The sequence below is a fragment of the Sinohyriopsis cumingii genome, chromosome 1, assembly GCF_028554795.1.
Source record: "Sinohyriopsis cumingii isolate HCF-2022 chromosome 1, ASM2855479v2, whole genome shotgun sequence".
NCBI classification, from domain to species: domain Eukaryota; kingdom Metazoa; phylum Mollusca; class Bivalvia; order Unionida; family Unionidae; genus Sinohyriopsis; species Sinohyriopsis cumingii.
This window is the reverse complement of record NC_142961.1, coordinates 88,137,860-88,150,770: the sequence shown is the minus strand read 5'-3', so window position 1 is coordinate 88,150,770 and position 12,911 is coordinate 88,137,860. Positions and strand designations below refer to the sequence as shown.

Here is a 12,911-nt window from a genome sequence, read left to right as displayed (position 1 = left end):
AGTCAAACACTTATTATTGTGAATCAAGATGATTATGTTTTACAAGTTGAACGTCAATTAGAAATTAAATACAAAATTTCAACATGCATTAATGAGATCGCTAAAAATAATAATTCCATATGTGAGGAATTTGATACTTTCCCTCTTAACATACGTACACCTCAATTCTACATGTTACCCAAAGCTCATACAAATCCTGACCATAATTTACCTTTTAATTTTCCAGGATGACCCATTATATCAGGATGTAATTCATACTCTGAAAACCTATCCAAATTTAATGATAGTGTTTTACAACCTTTAATGAACTCACTTCCTTCATACATTAAAGATACAGCTACTTTCATTAAAAAGTCGAAGTTTATTCCACATCTATCTGATAATTTCAATTCTAGTATCGTTAGATGTAACACTGCTATATACCAACATTCCGCATGCAGATGGTATTGAAGCATGCAAATATTTTCTTGATAACAATCCTAATAATAGCACATTATCTAGCGAAGATATTTGTAAAATAATAAAAACTTTTCTTGGAAAATAATTATTTTCAATTTAATAACACAAATTACATACAGATAATGGGTATTAATATGGCTCCTATATACTCTTCCCTTTCATGGGTGAATTAAAAGAGGATTTCATTCAAAACGAAAAGTTTAATCCATCTCTTTGGTTCAGATTTTTAGATGACATATTTATGAACTGGAAGCATTCAACTGAAGAACTGAAAAAAATTACTGATCACCTAAATCATTTTCACCCGACGATTAAATTTACTTATACCGCATCTAGTACGCATGTGTCATTTTTAGATGTAAATGTAATAAAAAATATTGATAACACTATCTCTACAAATATTATTAAAATGCATCTAATGATTTGAAGAGCAGAGCAAAAAGGACAGATACCACTTATTTTTCGTTAAGTACAGAAGCAGAGTTGATCAAATGGAAAAGTTGAAAAAATTGCAAATGTTATAAATTTAATACGTTATTAAGTTGAAGAAAAACAACAATAAATAAAGCCTTAACCATGTGGCGACATCTCAGAATTACTATATATGATCCTTGGGGCGACTTCTCCAGGAGAAGTGGGGCGACTTCTCTGAACCGTTGCGAAATTTGTAAATATATACAATAGCCGAGTAGATATTGACAGAAACAGCTTGTCGGAGGAAAATGGAAGACGTAAACATTGCCTGGAGGTGTGTATAATAGCGCTCACTGATTGGTCAATCGAGCAGAATGATTGACAACTGGCGATAGGTCAATTTGCTGATATGCAAGTGAAAAGCATAATATTTAACAAGTTTCATGGCAACCAATTAATGTCTGTAGGATTATCTGCACCAACAAGAATGTCATACACTGCATTTTGCTGCATGACAAAAGGCAAAAGCTCCAACAAAAAAGGTCGGAGAAAACTGATTTGTTGACTGTGTATCTTCAGATGATGATCATAACATTTACCAAGTTCCAAGGTGATCCACTGAAAACTGTGAGACTAGTTGCATTCAGAAGATTGTAATATGTACTGTATACAGCTGTGAAAAGGGCAATAGCTCTTTTAAAAAATGTGACAGCATTGTAATATGCATATATGCAAATCTTCCAGTAATAACCAACATATTTATGAAGTTTCATGCAACAAAAAGGAGACTAGTATGTGGTTAGAAGATTGGATGAGAGAAGATGGACAGACACTAGATTCCTTATATACTCTTGCCTCTATCAAGGAAGGTGTACAAGTCATACTCACATTTTATTTTCCTAAACAGAGTTGGCACATGTTCATCATCAAAAGGTAGCTGTAAACAAACAAGGACAAGAATCCAATGCAAGAGTAAAGAAATTACAAAATGGGTTACCTTACATTACGCATGCTGATCTACTGACCAAGGTTGGAATCACTACTCTAATTTAAGACCAATAAACTGTTTTATTACACGATTACAGTGTAGTCCTTAAGAAAATTATTATTCCAGATGATCAACTAACCAGTCTAGTGAGTGTAGAATATAACTTGCATTCAAGAGAATGCAGAATATAAGCCTAACAGAATATAAAATGTTCATTATGTTCAGCCGTTTCTTCTTTAGCATACTACAAAGTGTTAATGAGGCAAATGGAAATAATGAAGACATAGGCCTAAACCTGACATAGTTTCATTTTTTAAGTTTAAATACTCAGAAGAATACCAAAACTGATCTTCAAAATGAAATAATGGTTTATTTGTACAAGCTCAAACATGTCAAGGTATCTTCATTTTTTATGGGTATGGGAATTTAGTCCTTCCATTTAGACCTTATATTTATCACTTTGTTTCTAGAGAACTGAAAAGTTTAACAAAAAGCAACATTTAAACCTAGATATAATTTTTTTATCAAGTTCAGCCTTTTGTCTTTTGCATAGGATGATAAATCCAATAGGTTCCTTCAAGGTCACTTACAATGAAATTTCATTCTGATGAAATGCAACTATGTTGTGTCACATTCTAAATTAGTGCTAACATGAAATAGCTTGGAGTAAATGAACGTACAACTGATGCACAGTAGATCATAAACCACCAGAGTGTAATCAATGTTACAAAGCATACCTCAATGAAATTTTAGGAGTCTCCAGTGCCATTTTAAACATCATTTGATCATGAAGAAAATAAAAAAGCTGACCTCTTTTCTAAGTAAAGTTTACTTTGCTTTTTTAATAGGCATTTTAGAACATAACTTGAAATTGGCCAGTATTGTGCTGATATAAAATTTAAACCAGACACATAGGGGCCCCAGGTGGCCGAGTGGTCTTAAGTGCTCACTTTTACCAATCTCTGCCATCTCATCTCTGTTCACCCATGTGTGTTCATGTTTTGGCACTCAGCCAGTGTGGGCATGTGAGAATGCATGCTAGTAGCTTCCTGAGTCAGTGGTTCTTAACATAGTTTTCAACATAGGTAGATTCAAGCATCTCTACTAGCCCCTTCATAATTAGTCTGGCTCCCTAATTAAACTGAGTCAAAGATAGAAATCCAGATGTCTGAACTGTAATAAGTGCATTTTCATAATATTTGATATTCTTCCCAGTCCATAGTTTCAATAAGTCTTAGATTAAAATTGTACAGGTCTATTAACAGAAATGTGATTGTTGCTATAAGATGAATAAAAATCTGACAAGTTTCCAAATAAAATATAATAATAGATTAAAATGCATTCTGCTCAGATTTTCTACAAGTCTCTTCTGTCAGTAACCATGCAGGATATTTATGACTCCTGAAAAAGGACTACTATATTTAATGAGCAAGAATAGCTTGAGGTATATTTAATAACATTTTAGTCGATATTGCTTCATACCGTTAAAGTATTAATTTGTGAAATAAATGTAAAATTAAGCAGTGGAGTATCATACACTGCACACACACTATGCACAGTGTTCAAGGACAGACTACACTCAATAAAACTACTAGCTCAATGGGAAAGGTGGTTACAACATGAAGAAAATGCTGTTCAATTACCACAATGGGAATACTTTTTCTGTTCTTAAATTTAAAAGTTACTGTTTACAATGAAACTTGATGACAGCTCTACTTCTACAATTTATCTTGAACCAGTTTTAACCAAAGCTGTAAGCTGGGAATGTTCAAAGTTGACTACTTGAAGAATGTTTGTACACTTTTTCTTAATATACGGTTTCACAACATAAAATTGATAAAAATATCTTTGTGTCATCATTTTTAATTTAGCAGATAGGATATGGATAGGCCCATGTAAAGTTTAGAAACTGCTAATGTCTTCTTTAATCTCTTTTTAATGTACTGCTTCTATGGCAACTGACACAATAATGGAAAAGTTATGTCAGAAATGAAACAACACACTTTGTACATGTAAGGTACATCACCTGAATCAAATTAGTGAGGGAGCAGAAACTAGCTGTACTAAACAGTCATTTAGTGCTCAAGTTAATGTAGCAATTACCAACTGCCTTACCTCCCCTGATCAAGGCTCTGTTTTACTGTAATACTGCACTGTACGACACCAGTGCAGAATAAACTGACTATCTATTACTAGAGAAGTGTATTGATGGACAGGTTATGTTAATGGAGTTAATGTTTCTTGTGTACTTCATAAAGTCAAATTTGTGAGCAGAACAGAAAGAAATTAATTTTTTTTCTTTTCCTAGATTTTTAAAGAGTACAAGTAAATAGAGTATGGTTTGACAAATTAAATCTGGGTTGAATATAAAGGATGATCAAGAGGTTATATGAACTTGTAATTGCTTCATGCTAAAATTAACACAAATCCTTCCAAATGTTGGGCTGAAATTTAGACACAGATTCAGAAAACAAATGACACCCTACTTATTGTGAGAACATATCCAAAAACATGAAAAAGATAACAAATGATAGATGAGAAAGAATGTATAGCTATGGGCATATAATTTAATAATCAAATTCACATTTTTGTTTTTACTCTTGTCTTATCTAACAGTAGCTGAGAAGAGACATATACATGTAGCAAATGTCAAATAGAACACAGGCAAAAAGAATGCTGAATCAATGCAAGATTCAGGGTTTAATAAGACATCCAATCATTACTAGCTATACAGTGCAGTTTTGCCATCTCCATTCACACCAGTTTATCTATAAAGAGATTCTGCTGAAAATTTAATTATTTTTAATCAACTTGATTTCTTTTGGGGAACAAAAAAGGATAGAAACTCTATAAATGCCACAAGATTTTACACTGAATGGTATCATCCTAAATCCTTCCCAACCATGCATATCATACAATTTGTTTACTTTCAGTTCATTTTCTGATTTTTTATCAAGAACTAAACAGCATTTAGGTGATCCCAATTTGGCATCATTAGTAATTTTCCTGAGTTCATTCCAGTTTAAAAGTATCTGAATGCATTATTTTTTGTGATTTTTAAAAAATGCAATTGTCAGCAACAAAAGGCACAAATCAGCTTTGGCTCATTACTTTTGTAAGGAAGATTCCACTAAATGTGAACAGGACAGCATACTGGATCCAACATATTGTTTTAAAATCGTAAGAGTTTTTGTGATAACTTAACATTCTAGATTAGAAAGGAAATATTTAAAATAGCCTTTGAATAAAACCAGCATGATTTAACTGCTATAAATAATAAACAATTTGTCTAATGCCTTTTTGCAACTTAAAATGATTCTAAACTTTTTTTGGCAATCAAGGCAAAAAGATTACTCTAATACAATACTGTTCTACACTGAATCTGTGAGAAGTAAGTAGTTTATTTAAGAAACTCCAGATAGGTGATATATTTTTTAATTAATTTTTATAAATAATATTAACATATATACTTAATGTCATCTGTAGCTATGTTTTGGAATGAATACTCAAATGACTAATTCACTTCATGATGTTCAGATGAAAAAATACAGAAAATTTCTTTTATTAATCCTTTTGAGTCAAGTTACACAATAGTATGAATGTTTGCATACAGCTTTCTTACCCCTGGGTCAGAATTTTGAGTGGGATTATTCTGAGCATGGGTACATCTTCAGAGAAACTGATAAAGTTGTGATAGTGAGATACTTACTGTACCACACAACAAGGCATATAATATCACACCACAGCTCCATATATCCACTTCAGGTCCTGCATACAATCTGCAAAAATAAAAAATCCAAATATTAATTATAAGTCCAATTTTCTGGAATTAAACTCTTTAAAAAAGAGGCTCAAGTGGGACTGAGACCTCTCATCTAGCTGATATCTGCTAAACAGCCAGATCAATTGGCCAAGAAATCTGGGTCAGTAAGATGCTTTTTATTAACATTCTGTTCCACTACTGATCATTTTGAAGGTTATATAACAATAGTTCAAGGCTTCTCTAGTTTTTCTATCTTACAGAATGCTTGGTGTCAAAGATAGTCAAATTCTGTTAAGCAGATTCTTTTAAATATAAAATTTGGTAAATTTTGTATCCTTTTTGCAAAGTAGGCTATATCTGATGGCAGAATGAAATTATTTGTGTAAACAAGGTCACGATATGTCGGATCAGAAGAATTTTGTAAGTGGTCTGCTGCAAAATACTTTAAATTCATGGGGTTCCAATTTTTGGGGATTTTGTGGGCAAGCCAGAGCATAAATTAATCAAGCCGACCATTACTGCATCTACCCACCCCAGGCACATGTAATGGAGAAGCATCATGGTTTTTTTTGTTTAACACCGCAGCTATCTAGAGTGCTGAGAATGTGAAATATACATTAGGACAATGGAATAATGAAACTGACTGACTGATTACAAATTAATTTAAAAGCAAAATTTCATGAACATGAAAACACGTTTCAAATTCTAATAAACTCTACCTGATGTACAGTACAGTAATAAAAGCTGATTCACTCACTGTCTGTGTCCTTGTTTTCGCAAAGCACATAATAGTCCCATTTATGAATATGTGTGCACAGCTGACAGCTCATCAAACAATCAGCAGATTAGTCCTGCTTACTCCAAGTCCACTTTTAAAAACAGTGTTGAGGATGATTTAGACAAAGTGATCAATAAATACAGAGTTGAGGATGATTTAGACAAAGTGATCAATAAATACAGTGTTGTGGATGATTTAGACATAGTGATCAATAAATACATTCTTGTTAGGTTTGTAGATCCTGACCACGAAAGTCCAAAACTAAGACAAGTTGAAATATCCAATTCTGCACAGTGAATGTACATCTCCAGTGTCTCCAAATTCATTTAACTTATCAATCACCTTCATTGAATATCACTCACAAAGCCATATTTTCTAACAGTAAGTTCTGCACCAGTCATCACAATATGTGCATTAATAACACTGCCATTCAACCCACTTTACGAATTCAATTTATTACAAGGTCAACCAGCAACAAGGGGTTACCATGTGGCAATGTTGGCAAGCTTGTTAGGTTCTGCCCAAGCATCTCATGCCTAATTATTGAGAGCCTTATGCTTTGGTAGTAGGCTTTAAAAACACCCAATAACCTAATTACTTAAGATTACATTACTGGTATTAAATATGTTAGTTCAAATGTGTGGAAAAAGAAGATGGCATTTTATTTCAGCTCTCCGCATTTATGCCATATGTTAACAATGACTAGTTTAATCACAGCAGTTTGGATTAAACCTGTTTGCTCACATGTCATGTTGGTATGCTGTTGTTGTTGTTGTTGTTGTAGGGTTTAACGCCATTTTTCAGCACACAATAGGCTGTACATGGTGGCCAGTATTAATGGTGGAGGAAGAACCTGGGAAAACCCCGGAAAGAACCACCGGCGCATGAGAAGCTACTGGCAAGCTTTCTCACATACCCACATTGGCTGAATCCAAGACTCGAACCCACGCAGACAGGTGAGATGGCAGTGATCCGTAACAGAGAACGCTTTAGACCACTCGGCCACTTGGGGCCCCTGTTGGTATGCTAGTGAACTTGCATAGAGACATGCATCAGGTGATTTTTTTTTCTCTATTTTTAGCAACAGCTGCCAAATTTCAAGGTTGATTGGAATCATTTGTACATAATTAAAAGACTTGACACTAAAACACTTTCTGCAAAATTTGGTAAAACTCTACCAATGGTGTTTGAGAAGGCATCAATACCGGAATGCTTTCAGTTCAACTTTGTCAAATTCTGCAAAGCGGTTTCTAAAAAGTTTTCTTCTTCTTTTCTTTTTTGATAGGTAATGATGACCATATTCTGATGCTGGATTGGTATCATCTGTAGAAAACTGAAAAACCTTTATGCCAAGATGTTTTCTATCAAATCTGTTCAAGTTCAAATTCCACCAAGTTGTTTTTGAGAAGTTATAAAAGAATTTTTAAACATACTTTCAGTAATGGTTTTCCTATACGTTGGTAGATCAGCACTGCAAAAAGTTTTAAAGACCTCTAATCTAGGATATTTTCTGTTGTTGTTTTTGTTATGGGTTTGACACCATTTTTCAGCACAAGATAGGCTATACATTGAATAAATCCAGGCAATCCCCCTAAGAAATACAGAACAATAGAAAGCTAATGGCAAGATTTTCTTGCATAACCGATTTGAGACTGAGACTCAAACCCATATGGACTGAGGTGAGATATTTTCTGTCAAATTTGGTCTAATTCTGTTGACAAATTTTTAAGAAGCAGTTTCTTTCTATATTTTATTAACAGTTGCTATTTTGGACGATGTTCTGGCACCCAATCAACAAAGTGAAAAGTTGTTATGTCAGATGAGCATCGACTGTATACATCTTAAAGTCCGCTATACAGAATACCATTTTTTCTTCAAATATGACAAATTCTGTTGAACAGTTCATAAGAAGCCATTTAATGGTTTCTATAATTTTAATAATGATGGCCATATTCCACAGTGGATTGGCATGATCTGAAAGCCCACCTTGCCATGATGCTTTCTGTTAAATTTGGTCCAGTTCTGCCAGCTATTTTTAGAGATGTTCAAGTTTTGTTCATTTTAGTAACAGTGACCATACTGGATAACAGACCCACCACAGCTCCACTAAATGATATCAAATGCTGGAAATCCAACTCATTCAAGGTTTCATCAATATAAATATGCACAAATAGTCGGGTTCAAACAAAACAAACCTTTAGTAAAGTAATGCTGTGGAAACCAGTTAAATTGGCTAACACTCAGGGGGGCTTAACTCCTGTAAATGAGGTCTTGAAATGATAAAAATCAAACCAATTCATGGGCTGACCAACATAAAGCTGCAAGCTAAATTTGGTTAAAATTAAAAAATCCTTAATAAAGTTATGCTGTTGAAATCAAAGGTAGGTGGATGGAAAATTAGGAACCATAAATCTACTAAATGATGCTCTGTAATGCTGGTAATCCATTCATCCACGGTCTAATCAATATAAAGTTGCATGCCAACCTTGGCTAAAATCAAGTCTCAATAATGTCATGATGTGGAACCAAAAGTATGGGCAATCAGTAGGGGTAAAACGATACACCAGTGCCACATATCGATACGATTCATGATACATACAGTTACACATATGAACTAGATGTTCTTTCCATCTTTGGAAGGTAAGTGGTGCCCACTCATGTATATTCCAGTCCCATTTTCAGTATGCTAACTAAAGACATATAGTTATCATATAGTTCTATGCCATTCTCATTGATGAGAAGATAACAATACTTTCCAAATACTACCTGTTGGTGGAAGTGAGTTTTATCAAACGTTTTAGGCCATTTAATGGTGGCTCTATTTAACTCCCTTTGTGTTGTGTGTGTGTGGTTTGGATTTTAAACATAGCTTTAACAATTTTTCAGTCATATTGCTACGATGTCTGCAGTGTAACAGTTTATAGTGATGTCTAGCACTGGGGCATCATGCCACAGACATGTAGCATAATGTCCCACCCAGTCACATTATTCTGACACCAGGCCAACCAGTCCTAACACTAACCTCTTAATGCTAAGCACCAAGCAAGGCAGCAATTAGTGCCATTTTTGTAAGTCTTTGATATGACTCGGTCAGGGATCAAACCCATGACCTCACACATCCGAGGCGGATGTGCTAACCATTAGAGCGGTTCCCTTTGTTTTGTATAACATGAATGATTTGAAAACATCTCATTTCCAATTTTGTGTTTCATTTACACCTGGAAGACATTTTGATGTTATCTTCAATATGGATGAAATAATGCAATTTCCCCATGCAAAGAAATTCTCATCTAGAACAAATTCAGGCATGGGAATAAGTTTGAATACCAACAAAATCTATCACATTTTACTTCCTGCAGATGCAAAAGACTGCTGCAACCACAGGTACATGTATTTGTTAGCAGAGAAAGAATACCACTGACTACACACAGTCCTATTCTACAATTTTCTTTTAACAAGGTGATGAACTTGAGCAGTTTGAAATTTGCCCCACTGCTCATTCTATGTTAATTTCATTTATTCCATCAACACCTTCATTCACTGGTTAAATATCTCGGCATAAAAAAGAGAAATTCCAAATTTGTTTTCCATGTGCAATTTAAGGAGAGATGATGACACAATTTTATCTTAAGGGAGACCTCCTCCTTTATCAATCCTTTATCAAAGAAACAAAGGAGTGGCGGGAGGGTGAAGTAATGGTCATAGGTCAATATTTATCAAAACTTCAATATCTGTCTCTCTTTCTTTCTGCTCCACTTAGAGCTCTATGGAAATCAACATCTTTGACAGACATCACCCCAAATTGTATAAGCATTAATTTGTTAATTATTTCTGAGCATACTCTGCTCCTTTTCTTTGTATCAATATTGTGCTATGCTTCTTTCTGAAGGGGCATATACATAGCTAACTTTGCCAGCTTGAATATGTTGGGAAACTGATCTTTTTGACTGAGCTCACAGATATTATCTTTTGGATACATCTGCTCCAAAATAAAATTTCTCATTAGCATAAACATAAACTTCCTTTGTTAAACAAGTAGTTTACTGACTTATATGCCAAATTTCTTATCTGTTCCATAATGCTGTACAAGGGTATTTAGTCCATCAATGTATATGCAGACAGAGGTATTAAATGAATATCTTTAATTCTTAATTTCATTTCTTTACCCTTATTTTATTCAATTTATTTTGACCCTGATATCGAGACATGTATATGGTTTTAAAGCAGAAGATCCACAGGGCGAAATTGATTATTTTAAAAAATGAAAATTGCATTATACTTTTAAATTGTCTGTAATTTAATTAGGCTCAGTATTCTGCACTTTTGTACATTCAATTTTAAAATACCTCTGGACAGGTCAAGCCATCTATTTTTGTCCATCCAGCATGTACAGCTTACTCATACTTTCAGGCTCAAAATCACTCACTGGTAACTATATTAACACTTTCCCAGCTCCAATAATCTGATATACTTCAGAACTTTAAAAATTATTGTCATTCTCACTATCATCAAGTATTTGCCAAATGAAATCATAATGAACCATTCTGGGAAGCAGACATTTTGGGTCTACTAGGTATCCAGTATTTTAAACACGCATTTTGCAAAATTTTCTTCATGAATAATGTCAAACTAGGCCATAATGCTTATTCCTGGGAACGTTGTGTGATTCAAATTTAGTTTCACAACCATGCATGTCATGCCTGATAAACCCAGATGTGGAACAGTTGCTATATGAAAAACAAGAATGGTTAAATAAAAATTGTATACTTTACCGAGCACATTTTCATACGTGGGACCTTCAACGAATTTAGGGGAGTTCTTGTGGTTCCCTATTCTCCAAGCACGCAAATGCATACAAATTCTGCACTTTGTGTCAAAGAATTATTAAACTGATGAGTAAAGTACTTCATTATACATGCAGAACACATCTGGAATGTATGCTGAACATACTTCTGGGTTAAGATAATTATCATGGAATGGGGGGGGGGGCAGATTGAGAAATCTGTCATTTTGTGTTAACTTGCAGACTGCGAATGGGTATACTCAAATAGTCTTTTTTTGTTTTTACTAATAAACATGAGTGCCTGTGACTGCAAGTGCTGTTTCAGATGGATTATAATTTTATAGAATAACAAGGTAACTAATAATAATTATTCATGACTACTGAAGACTAAACTAACATGTATATGGTAAGTATTGTTTTGTATTGATTATGCACACATACACATACATACATACATACTTACATACACATACATACATACATGCATGCATGCATGCATATGAATACATGTCCCATTTAATTTTTAATAGGCAAAAAGAGAAGAAAATTGTCTGACAATAAAGTACATGTACTAAAAGCAATTTTTTTTTTCTAGCAACCAGTAAAGCTCCCTATCACATCAATGAGGTTTGAGACTACATATGCTGGGATTACCAGACACATATATGTACATGTAGGTATGGTTAGTTATTTGAACAAGCAGCAAATTGTTTAAAGCATTACAAAACAAAGCAATAAATATAATAATTGCATATGTTAGAATTACATTCAAGTATTCTTGTACTTAGGGCTTTGCCAGTTGAGTAGATGTGATGTTTCCAGTACATAACATAAATAAATGAAAAAAAATAAATCAACCTACCACTGCTTAAACATGTGCATAGTGTTCCTGCAAAGCAAACTTTTTCATGTACAGCCCAGTGTTAAATCAAAATCATTTAAAACCTCAGCAAAACAGAACTGAATCTTTGATTAAAGTAGTAATGAATAAAAAGCACTCGACTCAATTAAAACATCTTTGTTCAATGTAGGTGTTTATTGTAAGTATACAAGATTTTTGTTTGGTCTTAATACATGTCAGGCCTGCCAACCCTGACAAGTCTGTCTCAGTAAGGCAGTTGATTTTTTTCCCATAAGAATGACATATTTTCAGTAAGTGCAACAAAATATCAAGAACTGCTATTGTCAAGCTGGAAAACGCAATTAAAAGTTCAATGCATAGACAATAAACATTAAGTTCAACTGAAAAGTTTGTCAAGTACGTGTACTTCATTTACCAATAGTACAGTTGCACAAACTCCAGTTCCAAGCAGCCCTATGCAGCTCAATGGCTTGATGCTATCTCTCAACTTTACATAATTCTTGGAAATTCTTTTCCATTTCACAATGGCAATCTTATTTCCCACCACAAGATATACTCAAATTGGCATGTGTTGTTGTTGTAGGGTTTAACGTCATTTTTCAGCACACGATAGGCTATACATGGCGGCCAGTATTAATGGTGGAGGAAGAACCCGGGAAAACCCCGGAAAGAACCACCGACCTACGAGAAGCTACTGGCAAGCTTTCTCACATACCCACACTGGCTGAATCCGAGACTCGAACCCACACAGACAGAGGTGAGATGGCAGTGATCAGTAACGGAGAACGCTTTAGATCACTCGGGGCCCCCAAATTGGCTTGTGATGCCCAATAAGCATAATTGTGTCGTTTTCAGCTTTTATTC

General features: G+C 34.2%; 1 protein-coding gene across 2 annotated transcripts in view; it reads right to left on the bottom strand.

The window, feature by feature from the left end:
- LOC149807302 (5'-AMP-activated protein kinase catalytic subunit alpha-2-like) overlaps window positions 1-12,911 on the bottom strand; it is a 110,382-nt gene that overhangs the window by 74,336 nt on the left and 23,135 nt on the right. For both annotated transcript variants that reach the window (XM_089965047.1, XM_089965058.1), the window contains exons 6-7: window positions 5,571-5,640; window positions 1,762-1,810 (exon numbers count right to left, since the gene is read on the bottom strand). In XM_089965047.1, the coding sequence (XP_089821173.1) occupies window positions 1,762-1,810; window positions 5,571-5,640 (119 nt within the window). The remainder of the gene's footprint in view (window positions 1-1,761; window positions 1,811-5,570; window positions 5,641-12,911) is intronic.